Raw genomic sequence first — 21,991 nt, forward strand, 5'->3', positions numbered from 1 at the left:
ACATTACTTCAGCTGTCACTAACTATCAATTTAAAGCTTATAAGCTTATAAGGGTATACCCTGATGCTGTTTGCATGTTTTACTATTAATTTGTTAAAGATTAAAGTCTATATAGCAAATAAAAATAGTATAGATCTCATCAAAATAAGAAATTAACGGAAATTAAACATTTCGGTGTCTTAACCAAGTCTTGCTTGTGGCTCTCTTCCACGCCCCAAGTGCCCTGACGTCATCACCATGATAGTTTATTGGCTGTGCTATTTTGAGAGAACTTGTGTTACTTTGCAGTGTGCCTCGCCTTAATTTGACTCCAGTAAAAAAAAACTTCTTAGGTGACGTCATCATTATATTGCTCGCCAAGCTGGAGGAGTTCGTCACGTAAAATTGCAGGCCTCCCATCGACGTTTAAGTGATAAGGGTCAATGCATACCAAATGCAGACAGGGCTAGCCTGTGATGTCCTGCAAGGGGGATGTGTCCTTTAAATTGACACCGTGGTCCAGTGGTTAGACTACCTGACTCGCAGCCACCAGGTTGTGGGTTTGAATTCTACAAAGCAAACCACTGATTTAACACTGACTAGAATGGGTATTGTTTTCTAGTTACTGAATCACAGTTTGTGCAACTCATAATCATGTTTGTATATAGAGAGATTGCCGATTGCCAGCTTGGCGTTTGTATCTCCCTGAAGGAGTTTGCCGAGTTCCCTTGATGGGAAGATCAACTAAACATTACAATCAAACGAACGAATGATTGGGTAGATTGTTAAGCTTACCATCACTATGCCGAAATGCAGAATGCATCTTCCTCGGTAACCCCCTGAAGATCTTGCGGACCTTCTTCGGGTATCCCGGATCAACCGACTGCCTCTTCTCGTCGAATCGCCAGACTTGTTTTTTCTTGATGAAGAACGTCTTATCTGCGTTGTACGTGAGTGCCGCATCTACGGCGGTAGGTAAGCCTAGATCAGCCAGACGCCGTGGGTATCCCGGTAGAGGGTATTGACCGTGGTACACCCAGTACTTAGTACCTGTCAAGTTAGACAACTTCTATTAGGTAAAAAGGTCACTACTGGACATAACATGAAACCTATGGGTCTGGCTTGCATCAGAAACACTTTTAGAAACAGTGATGGCATTCGTACCACATAACTACTGTGGATCAAAGAGACCAGTGATTTAAAAACACATGGGACTAGATTTTACGCTTTGGCCTTGAGGGAGGTAAACATTGACCTAGAAAGCTTTTAGTATCATCGAATTTTGATCAGGACAATTTTAGGAAATCGAAAGAGAGTTTTTTGATGGAATCCAGAAACAGTTTTTGACGATAAGGATAATCCCTTTCAAAAAAGGGCTTGGCGTTCTCGAAAATAGAATACTTGATAATTTCAAGAAATGTGAGCTAGGGAAAATAAAAAATTAGGCCAAAAAGTTAGTGTGGAGGAAATGGCCAAGCTGTGGATACTTCCTATATACGCATTAAATCCCTTTAAGTTATTATCCTTTCTCTGGTCAATTCTGTCAAACTGGGTCCTTCAGTGTAAATATAGAAAACTGGTTTCCCCTTTTTATAGTTCAACCCTTTTGTTTTGAGAGAAACCGTAAACCTTAGATAAATAAAAAATTGAAATAAATATTTATATTGTGCTACTTACATAAAAATTATCAAAAACGCATAGCCACAATGCACTTTAAAATGCACATAATGGAAGAAACTATAAAGAAACAAGGAAGGCTATGAGAGGACAAACAACACAGTATATGGGGATACGTCTGTTCCGTCAACAGAGAACTAACAGTTACTAATAATATTAGGAATCTAGTGCTTTGTAAAATCTTGCCCTGATGTCTGCTGCCACCTAGCGTCCAAAAAGTCCCCCATTGATTTTTCTACTGACCTTTTAAGAAGACTGTTTTGCCGTCGCTCCTGTGGTAGACAGCGTTGATTTGAGATGGGAGATGAAACCAGTAATCATCAGTCATTAGACCCTCTGGATCGGTAATGAGTTTCCCATCAGCTATCTCCCAAAATCGCCCACTCTAAATCAACAAAATCAAGACACTATTAGTCAATGGCATTTAAAGCAATTGTAACTTCAAGAATAGCATTTTTTAGGTAGCGTTTTTTTTTTCTAGTAGCTCTGACAGCTAAGAACTTGTGGAAATGTCAGCCTTAGTGTATTTTTATTTTTTAAAGATATTGTGCAAACTATGGTATAAATAAGGGAATAAAAGGGTAGCGATGAGTTGTCAGTCGAAGGCCTTTATCGCACTGCCACGACCCTGCAAGGTTTTAAACGGCAGTTCAAGAACGAGTCGCTACTCTTTTATTCCAGGTCATAAATGCACTTTTTGTTAAAAGGCGTAATGAAGTAAGAAACGCTGTAAAACCATGTAAAACTTATCCATTTTCCGACGTCTTTGAGCTCTGTACGTGTGTTGCATTTTTATGACTGAAACAGTTTTCGGATATGCATCGTGCGCGTAGTTATTCTTGGTGCAAGACGTTCCTCATTTTCCTTTCACACACAGCGCGGCCAACTTACTCACCAACAGCGCCCGCATCGCCCGTTACGAGAAACGTCTTGCACCAAGACTAGCGCGTAGTATCAGAAAACAACCGGTAATAAACAGCTTCAGCTGGTCATAATAAATCGTTCAAACACCCCCACTTGACGCGCTCTCCACCAATAGGAATAATAGCGAAATGAATTGGTAAACATCAGACAGACAGTTTTCCACTCTAGGAAAAAGTTACTTGAAGGGAAGGTAAACGTTTGGTAATCACTCTTAAATTGAATGGCAATAACAACTTTTCGTAAAGGCACTGGACACGTTTGTCAATAGCAATAACCAGTATTCTCAGTTGGTGTATCACGAAATCTGCATAAAATAACAAATGTGTAAAACTTTGAACTCCATTGGGTCATTGAAGTTGCGAGAAAATAATGACAGAAAAAATACTATTGTTGTCCAGTGCCAGTGCCAAATCAGCAGCTTTCGATAAGGCAACGCACTTTGAGAAACATTTCACTTAGAAGTAAGTGGTTTGGTAAAAAAGATGTAATTTTTTTGCCCCAAAATTTGAATCAGTAGACAACACATAATGAGAAGAAAGTGACGCACACACATTGACAGGAATTACCTTGAAAGCATAGATGATGCCCCCTATCGTTGTGACGGCATCGAAGACGAGAGTACAATGTGACGTCACCTTCTTTGGTGTTTGTTTCGAGACTTCATTCACATTCGGACCTAATGTTAGGAAACAGTTGCATAAATTAGGTTACAAAACACGCGTTATTTTGAAGAACAAAAAAATATCTTGGACAAAGATATTTAGAGGAAAGTGTGCAGTAATGTTAAGAAAATGTATTAATCTATTTTTGGTGTTAAAAATTTACAACCAATACCGTCAATTTCATGTCTCTTATTTTGCTGTGTGTTATCCTTTTAAAACTTCAGTGTAGGTACACTCGAACTGCACTTCTTGATGTATCCCGATTTATACCACGCCATCCAGTACACATCAATCTTTTATAGACATCAGTCTTCTCATTAAAGGCACTGAACACCTTTGGTTATTGTAAAAGACCATATTCCCACTTGGTGTATCCCAACATGCATAAAACATAACAAGCTCAATTTGTCATAATGAAAGACAAAAACACACTTGTTGCATAAAAGTTGTTTGCTTTCTCATGCCAAATAAAAGGCTTCAGGCCTGAAGTCTTGTAATTTGAGTGTAACATTATCTCTTTCTCAATAACTCTCTTCAGAGGGATCCAACTCTCACAATGTTTTATAACAGCTCAATTACTCGTTTTTACCAAACATGTTTTTATGCTAACAATTATTTAGAGTAATTACCAGTAGTCTCCAATGCATTTAAAGGTGAAGTGAGGGAGTTGTGGAATTCATGACAAAAACAGCCGAGACCCTGGTGTATTGTCAAGGCCTGGAAGCGACTGGAACGGGCGACTGGAACGAGAGTGTGATGTGAACCACTAGGGGCCCGACTGGTCCTCTCTTTGGAACGCAGCTTACTTTAATATTGGATTGACTGACACAAGTCTACAAACGGGGGTATACCGTAATATGGAGCTATTTGACTTCAGACTACTATCCCATCTATTGAATCGTTGCGATACCCACTGCTTAGGATTCGAACCTTCCGGCTAACTTAGTTATTGGCAAAACGCTCTTGTATAATACCACGGTCGTAGGTTCGAATCCCTACAACACTCATTGATTTGCCTTTTTTTTCACGGGACTCGGGAAAGTGAGTTTAAAATTGCTTAATACATATCGTGTAAGGGTAAAATCATACAACACACATGATTGCACAAATAATTTGAGGCAAACAGGCTTCAAAAACCAACAGAACAAGAATTATTGGTTACTGGTTCCCTATTCACACCGGAACAACAAGTCTTAGTTACAAGTAGTACCTTATTCAAAACAGAACAACACGTCTTAGTTACTAGTTCCTTATTCACAACAGAACACGAAGTCTTACCATATAGAGATTGTATTCCTTCTACATCATCTTTGGGTAGTTTGAAGTTATGAACGTAGTGATAATGAGGCCACATGAGCGCTCTGGGATCCTGGGAATGATCCAGACCTAGGCTATGACCAATCTCATGAGCTGCGATCTGGAAAAAGTTATACCCTGAAATCAAAAAGGTGAACAGAACAAACCAGGTAAAGGCATGCGTTGATGGAACAGGTAGTCAGGGGACATACCTATCTATAGGTACGGCCAAATCAGGCTTACAGGGCAGAAAGTCTTGGGTTATTAAGCAAAAAAATTAATAAATAAATAAATAGATAGTCTAATAATATGCAGATCAATAATTTTTGTTTTAAAGGGTACTCCCCTTTTCATTTAATTTGAAAATGGAAGCTATTTCGTTCCCAAACTTACAAATCCCCATCTGAAAACTTGAAGGGCATGCATCCAATCGATTCTCTTTAACTTGTACATTGACCCATGCAACGGTGCATCGCGCTCTTCACACGTGCTTACCATGTCCGCCATTAAAATGACTCCCCCATAAAGATGGAAATTAGAGAACCGCAGTTTGCCGAAATGCGTTTTGCATCGAGGAGCTAGGTCAATAAGCTATGTCGTTAGCCTGTATGTACTTAAACACAACAGTCATTATTATACTACAGGCCCCGGCAGATTCAATTCAGTTGCACACACTTGTGACCCCCGCAATGACGTCACAAGAGCTAATGCCATTTTGGAAGTCAAATTGCATAATACCGTAAAGTGGTGGGTTCATCTAACCATGCTTGCTCGAAACGCGAAGTTACCATTAGAAAGTGAACCAAAACCAAGATTTAAAGTTTTTTTTAAATAATACTATTGTTTTTGGTATTGAAACCAAAGATGCCTCAAGCGAACTTTTTACTGTAGCTCGCTACCTCGAGAAACCATGTAAACAAGGGTGCTTGCTGTGTGAACCAGAAACACCGGGGTTAAAGGGAAGGTACACTATTGGTAATTGTCAAAGAACAGTGTTCTCACTTGGTGTATCTCAAAATATGCATAAAATAACAAACCTGTGGAAATTTGAGCTCATTTTGGTCATCGGAGTTGGCAGAAAATGATGAAAGGAAAAACACCCTTGTTGGACGAATTTGTCATTGTGTGCTTTCAGATAGGAATTAAAGACTTCTAGCTAGAAGTCTTTTATTAATTTAGTGAGAAATTACCTCTATTTCAAAATCTATGCTACTTCAGAGGGAGCCGTTTCTCACACTGTTTTTATGCTATCAACAGCTCTCCAATGCTCGAATACCAAGTCAGTTTTCAAGTAAATATTTGTTTTGAGTAATTACCAAACGTGTACCTTCCCTTTAACCCCTCCTCTTTCACGAGAAGTGTTCTGAGTTCGTTTTCGTCCTCTATCAAACCTTGCACATACGACTCATGTATTATTGTCGCATCCGAAGTACAAAGCAAATTATAGTATTATAGAATCTTGCTCAATGATTCAAGTGAACTGACCGGGACTCGAACCCACGCTTTGAGACTGCATCCGGTGTTCATAACTGCTCGGCCATGAAACGCCCCATGACGTCGGGTTAAACAGGACGCAAAGGAGAAAACATTGTGTATTAAGTAATGAATAGTTGTGTACTATTTACAGGTATATCAACAGTTCACTCCGATAGGTCACGGCAGTCGACAATACGAGGCCAGTTTGAAGGTGTTAACCGCTTTAAGGTCCACTCCACGTGGGGTCAACGGCTGTTTTCTTTCTTTAAACCCAAATAATTATTAACCGCCAAACATCAATACAAACTGAAAACCCCTTTCATACTGATAAAATGACCTATTTATACAAGGGTTTCTCTTGTTGTTACAAGGCAATATTAGGGGTTTAAAATGCGGTCAGATTGTCTAACAATAATTATGGTCATAATTTGTGATTGTCGATGAATATAAAAATGTGGCTGGGTGCGTGCTTGGGTTTAGTGTTGACTTGCGGCCTAATGATAAATGATTTCGCTTGAATGAAGCTTTATTGTAGCTTACGAGGGTAATACTGGCTTAGAGGTAAAGCAATTAACAAATTCAAAGGTGCGTCTATAATTCGGATTAATCCAGAAGCCGAGATGCAAACAAAGAGTTCAACAATTATCCTATTATAGAAATTAGCCGAAGTTTTTAAAAGGCATGCACAGGTCAACTTTTGTATTTATTTTTATTTATAAAATAGTACATGCCATATCAGCAGACGGCTATCGGCTTCAATTCAACACGTGAAAAAAACCCAATAATAATTAATATTTGAATAGTGTGACCCACATAAACACAATTTGTTGACCTTGTAAACTTCCATTTCACCTACAAACAGATATTTATTATCCGATTTAAACAGATTGAAACAGAAAACCAAATCGGCCAAATCTTTTTGATTTGGCAAGGGGTGTTCCAATAAATTTGTTCAAATTTTCAGCGATTATTTGATATGGATAATCTAATCTAAGTACCGGCATACCGGCACACCTTCAGGGATAGTTATTACATCTATAGGTGTGAACTTTCCTGGCGAACTTTTCCATCCCCAAAACATCTAAGATCAAAATGTTGCCACTGGGTAAGTATTTGATCTGTGAACGGATTTAATATCCAACCCGAGGTGTTGTTTCATCGGATAAAGTCATATGATAAACCCCGTTGATAAACCAAAGGGAAAATATTATGATGCAGAAAGAAAAAAATAGACCCATAACATATTGTAGGCTTACGTTCTTAGTGGGGCACGTGTGGTCTACCCCTGACAATGTTATATCAAGCCATTTGATTACAGTTGCTCTTGTTTGGGCTGTTTAATATTTTTGTTTTGTACGACTATGAAATATAGGGTCCACGTTGCAAAGTGACATAAGTATGTAAATGGTTCCCAGCGGCAATGACACATAGTTCCACATCTGGTCTGGGAACCACACCACAAACGTGCACAACACGAAGTAACCGTCACACATTCTCTCTGACGAAAACAACATTCCTTGTTTGTTCCCAATAGAATGATTGCAACGGTCGTAAACCTTTAAAGGCTCTGGACACGTTTCAATTATGTGTCATGTATAAAGACACTGGGCACTATTGGTAATTGCCAAAGACCAGTCTTCTCACTTGGTGTATCTCAACATATCCAACCAGTAAAGTTTGGGCTCAATTGGTCATCGAATTTGCGAGATAATAATGTCAATGACAGAAAAACACCCTTGTTGCATTACTTTGTGTGCTCGTCTCAGATGCATATTAAGCTTCAGCTTAAAGGAACACGTTGCCTTGGATCGGACGAGTTGGTCTATAAAAAAGCCTTTGAAACTGTTTGTTATGAAATGTATATGGTTGGAAAGATGTTTTAAAAGTAGAATATAATGATCCACACAAGTATCACTCAAAATTGCACGGTTTTCATTTTACGTCGCGAATTGACACGGTCGGCCATTTATGGTAGTCAATTTTGTGACTCCCATAAATGGCCGACCGTGTTAGTCGACGAGGTAAAACGAAAACCACATAATTTTGAGGCATATTTGTGTAGATCATTGTATTCTACTTTTACAACAATATATATATATATATATATTGCCGTATACTAACAACTATTAAGTAATCACAAATAGTGTTCAGTACCTTTAATTTGTTGTGATTCATCGCAAGCCGCTGGTCCCAGAGCCAAACGAAGACACGACTTTTTCTTAGAGGGTTTATACGATTGGTCATATAAGTTGTCTGGCCTGGGCTGCATATGAAATCATGCCCAGCCTTCAGCAAAAACGAACATGTCATGTTTCAACTGATTTGTAGTGTGGATGATCGGGCAAAGCCACGTTATTATCCATCGGAAACAGGTAGGCCTACTTTGTACTTTAACGACTGTAACATAACCCAGGTCCCGTACATCACTGAAGGGCAAGGTTTCTACTACAGTCTTGAACTATTTATACGCATAGTATCAAATAGTACATCAACATACGAACAAAAACACAGACAATGTAAAAACCTTCGGAGTTCAAATATGTTGATCACCTGCGGTGAATAGCCCATACACGAACCATAACAAAGCATGAAATTGCTTTGTGCCCCAAACATGTTCGCCCTTTCAGTCAAATTTGTAATTGTTTTGGCGCCAGTGTACCACGGCGCACATTTTTTCAAAATGAGCGACGGAACCCTATAAGCCGGGCCTATCCGAAGCCTATTCCGAAGCTTATTCCGAAGCCTATTCCGAAGCCTATTCCGAAGGCTAAGCCGGAGCCTAAGCCGGAGCCTAAGCCGGAGCCTAATCCGAAGCCTTAGCTGGAGACAAAGCCGGAGACAAACCGGAGACGAAGCCGTCAAGCCGTTATTTCGGTGCGATGGCAACTTTCCACCGATATTCTCCAGGATTTTGAACGAATATTCTCTCTTTTGACAAGCAATGGTGAGCCAACGTGTCGGGTTATGTTTACTATGTTAAACCATCACTACAATCCCATTTCCAATTCGCGTAACATTGTCCTTCGATAAAGACAGCTGTGTTACGCCTGGAGGCTTAATGTAAAAAAGCTTTCAAGATAAGTTAGCTCTTTACAAACAACACCTTCGAATTACTTTCTTTTCCTTTGTGAACTTTCATGATGGCTGCTTGACATTGAAGAGCCAACCATGCGGTTTCCATTCAAGAATTGGTTAATTTATTTTTCACAATGTTAAAATAAATACAGCAAAACATAAAGGACACCGGGCCGGAGAGTTTAAGTAAATAGCGGCGTACATTTTCAAAGTGTTCTAGTTCAGTGTGCTAAACACCAATGCTGACCGCGGCTAACGATTCAAGCAGGAGTGGAAAAAAAAAACCAATTCATCAAGTTCAAGTTGTTTTGACACTGCCAGAAACGAAATAAACTTCCCACAATTTATCTTTGCTTTGTATAAACAAGATCCATCCGGTCGACTTGAGATCGAGTGCGAAATTGAACAATAAGTCTTTTTTTTTCACTAAAAATTCTTAGCCGCTAGTGGTTTATGAGAACGGGTGAAATGAGTTTTTGGGCGGCCTGTAAAAAAACCGTTTGTTTAACTGTCTTGGTTATGGGGTCGTTGTAAACATTATATTTGACATGGTCGGGCCAGACTTGCTAACAGTCACGAATGTTCAGCCCAAGCCGGGTCCCAAATTCATAGAGCTTCACCCGTGGTGCGAACATAACAAAATGGTGTGCCAGATGGCGGGAACATTTGGGGGAATCGTACATTTTATGATACAGAAGCATGATGTCACAAAATTGGCTGTTGGACAATCACTGATGTCTTCTTTGAAAAAAATACATTTAGAATATCAGACAAATTTAAAAAACTTGAAAATGGCTGTCATTGGTGTTGTTCTTTATCTGTATTTTGCAATAGCCCTAGATAGCCAGATAGCTTGTTCGTCATCATGACATACTCTTATAACTGTGTGGCACATTCCTTTTTGTATCATCAAAATGCAGAATCCCGTCACAAGCTGCACTAAACTCCTGTCACATTCAATTACGAGACTTTTATCCTATTTTATTTCTTCAAAATTCCAACTTTCATAAAAACTCATTCCGATAATGACATGTGAATCACATGGAGCAATGCAGTTTGTTGCTCGATGTAATGAAAGAGTGTTGTAGCAACACCGACTTCCCCTTTCTCATTCCCAGCACGTGAGGAGAGATCAGTTTATATAGTCGCTGATCTGTCCTATTCGGGCCATGGTCAATGTCAACAAGTTCAACGGTTATCAAACGGACTAAAACGGGATTTTCTCTATAAAAGACTCATTGATTTTGGAATAAAGTGCCTACTCCATTCATTGGGGATATTTGCTGAGAACAATCTTTCTTATCAATTGAAAACACAACTTAATTCGTTTAGAATACAGAGGGCGTGGTTACGGGTTTGGGATGTAAGGTACGACTGGGTAGAGATTATGTGGTATCGGTGCGTAGCAGACTGGCATTAATCTTGTGTGTGGAGACTATAAGTCTACTGTCGAGTTACCGAGTGGGTGTCACGTGCCTTGAAACTGAGAGAGGGTGGTTACTCCAGATGGGAGGTATTGGACTTGTACTATCCAGAGAACTTACTGGCAGGCAAGATACTGCACTGGTCATGTTGTGAGAGGAGATTCTACTGAAATCAAACAATTTGCACAGTGCATTCTCCATGTTGGATAAATCTAACACATTTTAACGTTGGCTTACACTGGGCTGCAGTGTATACCAATTGAGCATGCAGTTGTTTGTGATTTCATTGTCACGATTTACAAAACATCTTGGATATAACAAGTCCCCCGACACTGGTGTTCAAATTTACATAATGTAGATATCCTCCAAAAGGAATCAAATTTACACGAAAGGGTATTGAAATAGAACTACTTTCTACACAAAGCTACTTTGGTGTCAAATTAAACACCGTTTGTGCAGTGCAACACCCAGCTACTTCGCCGTTTTTTCATAGTAGTACCAATGCGCATCAAGCGCTACCTGTTGAAAGAGGTGAATGCTGGTGTAGCTAGCGATCAAACTCGATCACTAGCTAGACCAGCATGACCCTCATTCCATGCCTCAACGCGGATAGGCTACCGAGTATTTTCGATAAGGTATTCTTACCATTTTCGCTGTCCTCTATATTAAAGATCTCCGCATCATCAAAGTGGACGTCACCATCCACGTCGCCCCACCCACTATTAGGCGCGAAGGCGTGTGCCAGCTCCCCGTCTGGTCCGTCAAACATTGGATGGTCTTTATCTCTGGAGTGGCTCCCCCTGAGGAACTCTATACGAATATCAGACTCAGAGGATCTGTCTAACTCTCGGAACTCCAGAGCGGTGACGTTGCTCCAGATCTCGAAGGCCCGTTTGATGGCGTACCTCACCTCGTACTGTTTGAGTTTGCCTCGGGACGGAAAGTTTACAATCCTGGAAAGATATGATTAAAGTAAATCATCGTTTACACAAAATATGGAAACAATTATGGATACAGAATGATTGATCCTAAAACGCCAGCAATGTTTATGATACGGGATGCACGGGACACAATCAGCAATATTATTATACACAACTCGTCAGACTAATAAAAACAATCGTTATTTTACAAGCTTAGATTCAAACAGATACAGGAGGGTCCCTAACGGGCAAATGAACATTAATGGTCAGACATGTTGCGGTTCCTTAACTCACAACCCAACCCTCTGCATTCATGTATAGCCCAAACTAAAAAATGTACCTAACTGTAGCTCAAACCTATTTGCAGCCTAAGCCCAAACGTAGCCTAGCCTAGGCATAGTCTGCGCTTAGACACGTGGTTTGGGTTATAGGATCAGGATACCCTGATGTATATAAAAATACACAGACGTGTCTTACTAGAGTCTCAATAGGACATGTCCATCTTCTCACTTCGAGAAAAGTGTTTCATCTTTAAAACCAGGAATCTAAGATATTTGACAGTTTAAGATCTCGGTTTAAGAGCTCTAGAATCTCGGTAGAAACATCAATTAGCCACAGGGGTTATTTTATGTTTCAGACATTCCCACACGCTGCCTGCAGCTACTTATAAAGGATGTGTTTTTACCCTGTGTCATCGCTGTATGTTAAAACACATAATGACAGAGCAGAAAACAACATCAATGGAGAAAGGTTTGATGATATCAAGTATTCCTGTATCGCCCCTTGTTTTGAGCCAAAACCCCAGTTTGTTGATAGTTTTACCCCCACGTGGTGATTTGAAGAACTTTGCTTCCTGGACAGGGTGAAAAGTGTCTTTCCTCTTCCTGTAGGGTTAGGAGAACGGGGAGGTCCAAGAACCCTTCCCCCACCCGGCCCGCGGAAAAGTTGTAAAACTTCACACACATTTTACATTTTTATACAAAAGTTAAGTTTCGCCTTCGAAGTGAAATACAAATGTCCTTTGGTAACTTAGGACTAGCAGACCTAGGAGATAGTAACAAACTTGAAGCTAGTCCTAAGTTAGGACGAGTAGCTCGTCCTATAACTCGAGATAAGACTAGTCTTAACTCTGTGTGAAATCCACCCCAGGACACCTAATAGAACAAGCGATTTTTTAACCTCTGGTAATAACAAAACTCGGTAAAACAAACAAATATCATAGATTTTCAATTCCACCATAGATGTTTTCCGAATGAACTGCCATCGTGTATTTGAACAAAATGACGTCACGTTGTGAATTCGTTTGCTTCTTTTTGCCCAAAGATATAGGCGGCATGACAGTAAACAGAATCTTTCGATAGCGAAAACCAGCAACTGTTGCGCCTCAACGCTATTTTTGGACGTCATGTAATGATACTCGGTATTTTTATGTAGCAGCAGAAAGTGTCAGAACCTACATTAGCAATGTCATTGTAGAATAAACCATCAACAGCTGCAATGGTTTCGTTAATAATAAAAAAAACAACTTGGGAGATTATGGCTTGGAATAACCATGTTGTTCATTTCCGTCTCATGACACGCATGCCACATTAAAAGCTGAATGTGATTGTAATAACATTTGCTTACAGATGTCTACATCTTTCATTTGGGAGCGAGGATGACATTTACTGGTTCAGCAACAACTATGTCAAGGATCTTCAAGAAAACATCATCACTACTGCTATAGAGCAGTGCTGCATATGAATCACGTGACTTGGCTATACGGCTTTTTTCATGTAAGTCGCCAGACACACAAGGCCTGAAGGCCACTTCAAGGTGTGGGCTACAACTATTTGTTCCAGAGGCCGTTGCCACCACAGGGCTGGAACAGGGTTACCCCCTTTACAGTCCATATGTATGTAGGCTTGGGTATTATCAATCCAAAGTCTGGCTGGTAGATAGAACAGAAAGCACTACGTCCCCAATTTTACGTAGCAAGTGTCACGACCGGGGCTCGAACCCACACTCTGCTGATCAAACTTGAATCCGGTGCTCTTAACCGCTCGGCAATGGTCATATGGCTGCGGCTATTGCCATAGTTATGCCCAATGGTTGTGGCTTTGTCCGTTGGCTGCGGCTTTGTCAATTGGATGCTGCGGCTATGGTCATTGGTTGCTGCTTGGTCCAGTAGATGTGGCTATTGCCATTGAATGTGGCTATGGTCATTGGATGTGGCAATTGTCATTGGCTGTGGCTATGGGCATTGGCTGCGGCTATGGGCATTGTCTGTGGACATGGGCATTGGCTGTGGCTATGGGCATCGGCTGCAGATATGGGCATTGTCTGCGGATATGGGCATTGGCTGCGGATATTTTTGTGGGCATTCGCTGCGGCAATAGGCATTGAAAGCGGCAATTGGCATTGGATGCGGCTACGGTCATTGGCTGCGGCTATGGGCATTGGCTGCGGTTATGGGAATTGGCTGCGGCTATTGGAATTGGCTGCGGCTAAGGCCGTTGTATAATGGCCATTGAATGGCCAATTGAATGTGACTATGGCCACTGGATACAGCTATGGCCATTGGCTGTAAGGGTGATACTGAATTTAGGCCACTTTCGGCGTTCCAGCCATAGCAATGCCTTATTCAGACACGCCTTCCTTCATAATGTCATAGTAAATTGCGGACAGGGTGCTGAACCTTTTCCCGGTAAACACACTTACGAGTATGTGAGCTTCGTGTGGTCCCATTTATACCATCCCCCTGCAGTGTTGTATCGCCTCCTCCTCTTTTTGGCCTCTCTCTCATGCCCCGCCCCTTCTTCTCCACCTTTCTCCAGGACCGCGACGTCTGGGAATCCACATCTGGGCATCCACATTGTTGCTTTTGTGTCCGTGTCCATCGTTCCAGTCACGGGTAGTTTGTAGAACTCTTGGAAGGATTTGATAGCCGACTCGGCATCCTCCTCGAAGTGTTCACCGCCTGGTGGCGTCCTTTCCGGATTCGTCACGTGCCCTGTGACGTAACCATTTCTTTCAAGATATTCAAACTCCTGCGGGGGATAACAGATAAACAAGTCTGAAACCATGTGTGAAAGGTATTAATGTGCACATGGGTTTATTTTGAATGTTGCGACACGCACATGAACAAGTTAAGTGGTGTCATAACCTTTTGAAACATTAGAGTCGCAAATGTGTCGCATTTACACTTACGGACACTCACTGGTTTGTCACGTCATTTATTTCAAGTCAACTGCACTCTCCATGTCAAGCATGTGGATTTGCTATGGGGATAAGCAGCACAAACGATCTTGGAATAAATCAAGGAATTCATTATCAATGTTAGGAACGAGGTTGAAGTGGAAAACGGGTGGCATTAGCTCATGCTTTATTTCCTACAGTTCGTTTGTTATGTTTTGTATAGACGATGACAAGAAATTCTACTGTTGTTCCATGGTGTCACATTGTGCGGCCGCATCGCGTGACCCCGTGCATTCGCGTCGCGTCGATCGGCTAGGTGTCCTATGGAGAACACCATAATCTGCACACCACCCGTTAATTGGTGAAATTTTTTTTTTTTCTTCTTCTGAAAACAGTATACCAGTTTATTATAATAAAAATAATAAAAGGTATTATTTATATTGTGCTTCAAAGCGCATAACAAAGAATGTTCCACTCATATATACAAAATTATTACCTTTGGTAAATTAATGACCATGAAAACTTGGTTGGTAAAGAAGAGCACTTGGGAGCTGTTGATATTATCAAACATTAATAGAAATTACCTCCTTTGAATTATTCGAGGTTTAGAGAAAGGGTTAACTCCCCCCTCCCCCCAGAACTTTGAATCTGACTTAGGCACCTGAAAGCACACACATCTATGCAAACAATGGTGTTATCTCCTGTCATAATTTTCTTGCATCTTCGATGACCAAGAAGATGAGCCCAAAATGTTGACTCATGTACATGTTTGGTTATTGTAAGGAGGCACACCGATTCAGTATTCTTGTCTTTGACAATTAACAAAAGCACGATACCCTCTGTTTGAACTCCTGTAACAGTTTCACATGTAAGTTCAACAAAATAATTACGATTATCCGGGTCATTAAAGTAGTTCTTGAAGTGGCCTTGGCAGTTCGCTTATGTTTAAAACAACAGAGACATACGTGACTGCTGACACCATTTCAAAAATAGAAATCGAAAACGTGAGGTAGCACTAAACATTTTTAGCGTTTAAACTTAGGCAAACACATTTCTTAAAATAGAGCGAACTTGAGTCAAGGCGATCAGCTCCCCAGTGAAAATTATCGTTATTCCCACTTGGGACGTGTAACGGAAAACGAGCACCGGGATAATTAACAAAACCCACGTGCAAATACCGTTTTAACGTAACATTTTTAAGACATAGAGTGCAACTTGTTACACCATGGTTTGGGAAATAATTAATTATATTGAACCCCCGCTTTTTGTCATGGGTTTACGAAATGGTGTTAAAAGTGAAGGGTGAATGCATGGTTAGGTATGTGTCACTCCAACGAATATATTTGGATTAATCAAAACCCGAGTCCATTTTCATAGGGCTGCTGTAAAGACATTGGACACTTTTGGTAATTGTCAAAGACCAGTCTTCTCACTTGATGTATCTCAACTAAGATAGGCACAAAATAAAAAAACCTGTGCAAACTTGAACTCAATTGGTCGTCGAAGTTTTGAGATAATAATGGAAGAAAAAACACCCTGGTCACACGAAGATGTGTGCTTTCAGATGCTTAATTACGGGACCACAAAATCTAATTGCGAGGTCTCGAAATCAATTTCTTGGAATATTACTTCTTTCTCGAAAACTACGTTACTTCAGATGGAGCCGTTTCTCATACAGTGTTTTATACCATCAGCATCTGTCCATTGCTCGTTTCAAGTATAAGGTTTAATGCTAACAATTATTTTGAGAAATTACCAAAAGTGTCCACTGTCTTAGCACTGAAGTGATGTAGTTTTCGAAAAAAATGTATTTTTCCACTAAAAATTTGATTTCGAGACCTCAGATTTAGAATATGAGGTCTCGAAATCAAGCATCTGAAAGCACACAACTTCGTGTGACAAGGATGTTTTTTCTTTCATAGTTATCTCGCAACTTCGACGACCAATTGAGCTCAAGTTTTGACAGGCAATTGTTATTTTATGCATATGTTGAGATACACCAAGTGAGAAGACTGGTCTTTGATAATTACCAATAGTGTACAGGGTCTTTAAGTAATTCGAAAAAGAATCAATTCTGACAGGAGTTTTTTAGTGTGTCCTGCTAGCCGCGGTGTAGAACTGCCCCTGTCTCCTGGCGCCCTGATTGGTCTAGCGGTTAAGACATGTGATCTCTATTAAAATGTGGAGGTCGATCCTTCGGGTCTAAATATACTAAATATGACTCGAAGCATTGAGTAATTATCACACATTGGTGTAAGGGTGAAACCAAAATGATTGTCTTCTTTATCCCTGATTCTAATATTCCATCAATGGTCCTAAACTGGATGCGTTTTATAGGGTTGTCATCATTGTTCTTTGTAGCCTGCAGTCTGGCTCCCGTACCCGTCTATTGCTGCTGACTGCGTGGCCCACTCTTCCCGCGTAAAATAACACGTGTTTGTTATGTTTACTGATTATTGAATTTGCCTAAGGTTTATTTTATGTGTTATGTATGTATGATGTATGATGTTATAACAATAATTATTTATTTTCATATAACCTTGCCCAATAACTATGATTAACAAGTGTACGAGTTGAATAATATACAATGAATTTTAAAATATGATTTTTTTCTTTAAAGATAAAATGTGCTCAACTCCTGCAAAACAGGACTTTGACGTCAAAATTCGAATTGCATTCGCATTGCAGTATGAACCGGGTTTTGCCCACTATGTTATGAGTTCTTTAAAATACCATATTATTGCCGAAGCATTTAGACGATGTACCTCAATGGAATAGTAGTGTCGGTGAGCTGATACCTGTAAACAAACCAGAGTCGCTAAAGCTCGCTCTCAATCAAAATAACCGGTGTGTTCAATGGGTGCGTTCGCTTAGCTTCCCTGGGTCGACCCGGTCTTCCCCCGGTGCGTTCAAATAGCTCCGACGTCATTCCAGGGGCTCACCCGGGTCAGCCCCCAGTGTCACTTGGGAGCTGGCCTCAGTTGCATGCCGTCACTAGAGGGCGAGTGTGATCGTTCGATTAGCTCATGTCTTCCTCCAACATTAGCTCTTGTCAGGGGCTCACCCGAGTGAGTACCGCGGGGTAGACCCAGGGAAGCTAATCGAACGCACCCATAAGCTCTTGCCAGGGGCTCACCCGAGTAGACCCAGGGAAGCTAATCGAACGCACCCATAATCTCTTGTCAGGGGCTCACCCGAGTAGACCCAGGGAAGCTAATCAAACGCACCCATAAGCTCTTGTCAGGGGCTCACCCGAGTAGACCCACGGAAGCTAATCAAACGCACTCATAAGCTCTTGTCAGGGGCTCACCCGAGTAGACCCAGGGAAGCTAATCGAACGCACCCATAAGCTCTTGTCAGGGGCTCACCCGAGTAGACCCAGGGAAGCTAATCGAACGCACCCATATTACCCTTATTCGGAGCCCTTATACCACAGCTCACACGGAGCTTTAAAACTATATTGTTAATAGTAAGCAAAGACCTTTCATATACGGTGTACCTTCCGGGAATATCAGGTGTACCTCGTACATTCTATGTTCAGAATGCCAAACCCACTCACTCTGGGATGAATCGTTAAAATACCACGCCGTTGCGAAAGACTTTCAGACGGTCGGTCTAGCTCTCGGTGGTGTGCCTTACATCTGTTAGGGCCTACAGGCCTCCATAGACCTTTTTCGCAAATACCGGGGCGCGCGCGTAACGCTTGGAATTAGGTGCATTGTGGTCTAGCTGGTATCCAAATTTGATCCATATCTATCCCACAATGCACCTCATTCAACAGTCTGCGCTTGCGCATTGGTATTTGCGATAAGGTCTATAACGCATACGCTCATTGTAGACGTTACACAGTTTGAACCAGACACTTTACACAATTACACAATCAATGTATTACATGACCAAATTGAAGTAATAAACCACAATGGGAACTGCCCGAGTTAGTTTGTAAATGGTTTGGGTTCGATCAAAGGTATTGACTGTGGAGGGAAACTTGAACCAATAACCTCCGGATCAAAGTGTAAAATATTAGTTTGTTTTCTCACTAACTAAAGCATTCAGTATAATTAATAATAGCATAAACAGTCAGTAACACTAACAGCAAATAACATGTCGACGTTAAGTAAGGAGAACACGAAAGGCAAGCAGAAAAAGAGGGTCAGACCATTACATGCTGACCGGAGACCCTGTCAACAAGTTCTTGATCGCCAGCCTTCACTGGTTTATTATTACAACACTCATTAAACCACACAACGATTAATCATAATCAACGCGTAATAGCACTTCCAACAAGACTGATGATGTATCAGTGATGACCTCGTGACCTCCTTTGCTGCGGTGACCCAATTTGTCAAAAGTCACCCTCAATATTTAGGCCTACCCAATATCAGTCTGGCCTATTGATAAAAGACAGGAGGATTGCTGACAATATTGGGAAAAGTGTTATAATTTCTGCGGTGATTGATGGACGCACGAACTAACAATGATTGAAGCAACCTTGAATGAACTAATGGCGTAATATTATAATAGGCGTTTCATGTATTAAGGCCAGTTTGGTATTGTTTACCTGGTGCCTCATATAAATCATGTTCTATTGTGCTCATTGTGCATGGGGTGAATTGACTAACATCTGGGGTGGGTGTCAAGCACCGATGTGATGTGAACCAGGCTCTAGGAACCAACTCGCTGTCCCAAATCCCCAACGAACCATCACTGCTGCTGCCCTGCCCCAGCTCCCCCCCCCCCCGCCCACCCTCGTTCTGCATTAACACCACGCCACGTAATGCGTTTTATAGTTACAGCGAGCCAATAAACACACAAACAGATTCTTGCAAAATATCAAATCCTACTACTTGTGTTACTGTATTGATCAAATACAGATAAAATGTAACGTTCGATTTATAAAAGTGAATCTGAGTAATTTCACCATGGTCGAGCCATATAACTTTTCTCTGGCGCGCCAGCTAGGCTCTGCAAAATGTAGCAGTTAGTGCTAAGCAAATTTGCTGAGCAAAAAAAATGCAGGATACCAGTCGCAGATGATACATGTGTATGTGGTATTTTGGCTGAAAGCATTTTGTGCTTCTTACTTTTGAGAGAGCCGTTTTTCACAATGTTGTATACTATCAACCTCTCCTCATTACTCGTTACCAACTGAGGTTTTATGCTAATAATTAGTATTTACCAATAGTGTCCACTGCCTTTTAAGGAAAAACTGACATGATTTTGAATTTCAGACAGCTTCATGGTTGAGCTCTTAGTTAAACGGTGTGACTAATTTGACATTAATGTCGTCGTGTGTGGAGATTTACCGGACTCTTTATAGAAACACCTGTGTTGTAATCCGCGACATCAACATTTTAGCATGACTTCAAACGACCCCAGTGCAAAACCAACTCGGTGGAAAACCAACTCGGTACAATTTGAAAAGAGGAGGGAAGGAAAAAAAAACTCAAAAGACGAATCTCACAAAAGCACCCGTCGAAAATAATTCTTTGGGATTAATTTGCGTAAAGATCAAATAATAAAACGGTCCCGACGGGCATTTCACTGCAACCAAAAAGAACAACAAAGATAAACTTTCTTGTTATGTACGGGAATAAAACTGTTTCCTGTATGATGCATTTTGCTGTCAATAATTTCTAATGTATAAAAAGGAGGGAAACCCCTCAGGTTTTATTTGGGGGTCATAAAAGCAAACCCAAAGTATAGACAGACAAATGGGGGCATTCATTTGCACCATTTTTTGACTGTTCCCGGTTATCAGCTGTTAAACCCATTGGGGAAACAGACAGCTAAACTTTGGGTAACAAATCGGCGCTCTGTCCCGGTGACTGACGGCCGTCGGGCACCCCTAGTCTGACAACACCGGAATGGGATTATATTGGCCTTTCTTTCCACTTATTCATCTAGCGGGATTTATCTTCAATTTTGATCGGATGTAATTAATCAGAATAAGCCTACACATTATGGAGCCAAAGGGCCATAAACGGGGTCACCCCTCTTAGCAAGTAAAAATACAGTCAAAGTTGAAAGAATACGTGCCGACTCTGACTTCAATTTGAGGCTGACGTTAAAGGCACATTTTCATTCATTCATTCATTATTGCTTTAAAAACAAATTCCAATGGCGACCAGAGGTCGAATTACAGAAAAATATATAGAGATTAAAAATGAGAAAAAAATTACACTATGAGGAACACATTTGTACTATGGTAAAGCAGTATTCTCACCTGGTGTATCCCAACATGCAGAAAATTAAGAAAATTAATCTGTTAAAATTTTGACGCATTGGTCATCGAAGTTGCAAGAGAATAATGAATAAAAAACACCCTTATTGAAAAAATGGTGTGCCCTCAGACGCGTAAAAAAAAAGCTTCATGCCTAAAATCCTTTAATAACATTCCTTGAGTGAGAAACTACCTCCTTCCCAAAAAACTATTTTACTTCAGAGGGAGCCGTTTCTCATAACGTTTTATACCATCAACAGCTCTCCATGATTGTTACCAAGTAAGTTGTTATGCCAACAATTTAGTTGAGTAATTACCAATAGTGCCACGTTAAAACCCATCCTTTAAACAGCTACTTGGGCGGAATGTTTTTAACGGAAATTCTATTTTAACTTGGTTAAAATAAGTTTGAAATATGTACACTTCTGAATATTTCGTAATTATCGATTTTAAAATTGGGCCCCAACCTCAAGGTTTTGAAAAACTTAAAACACTTCTGGCGTTGACGGCGCGCGACAAAATGACAATGCTTTGACGTCATGTCTTGGAGTTTTTCCGAATCTTACAGAAAAGCGCTGGATAAGGTATTCGAAATTATTGTTTTTTTTAACACAATTAAAATCTATTTATAGTCATATGACTCGATTTTCTTATTGATTGAAAACATTGTTAATGATTCTCAGCAAATTTCAGGACTTTACATTTTCGTTCAAGCAGGTCTTTAACATTCATATGGTTCGGAGTGAGGGGGTGACTTCAACATCGTAGACGGCAGCCCTGCGCAGTCTTCATCAAAAACTCCAAAACGTTGTTAATGAAACGAATGTTCCATCAGGCTTAATCCCCATGTTCTAAAAATAGTTAATGTATCGCATGATCCATGTGATCATACCCGATTATGTGGTCTCGCATGATTTGGAAACACGTAATTAAATGTTAGCACATTTTTTGCAACCACGCACTATTAAATAACTCAATCAATGTTTTGGAAATTGGTGATTAAGTTTGATGCCTATTAATGTTTCCTACGTTATGGTTGGGCCTTCCTTATCATGTGCATGCATGCGTTGGGTTGAACCGTACGCTATGAATACTGCTTCCTTTGGTAAAGTGCTTCTTATGGGTTATCATACGCCACATTGAGGGAACGTAAAACCA

At 40.6% G+C, this 21,991-nt stretch overlaps 1 protein-coding gene across 1 annotated transcript in view; it reads right to left on the bottom strand.

The window, feature by feature from the left end:
* Positions 1–21,991, bottom strand: part of LOC117292650 (neutrophil collagenase-like) — a 30,631-nt gene that overhangs the window by 3,605 nt on the left and 5,035 nt on the right. The window contains exons 3-8 of the mRNA XM_033774782.1: positions 14,134–14,462; positions 11,159–11,466; positions 4,521–4,676; positions 3,147–3,256; positions 1,900–2,041; positions 775–1,029 (exon numbers count right to left, since the gene is read on the bottom strand). Coding sequence (XP_033630673.1) covers positions 775–1,029; positions 1,900–2,041; positions 3,147–3,256; positions 4,521–4,676; positions 11,159–11,466; positions 14,134–14,462 — 1,300 coding nt within the window. The remainder of the gene's footprint in view (positions 1–774; positions 1,030–1,899; positions 2,042–3,146; positions 3,257–4,520; positions 4,677–11,158; positions 11,467–14,133; positions 14,463–21,991) is intronic.

This window comes from Asterias rubens, chromosome 7 (assembly GCF_902459465.1).
Source record: "Asterias rubens chromosome 7, eAstRub1.3, whole genome shotgun sequence".
NCBI lineage: Eukaryota > Metazoa > Echinodermata > Asteroidea > Forcipulatida > Asteriidae > Asterias > Asterias rubens.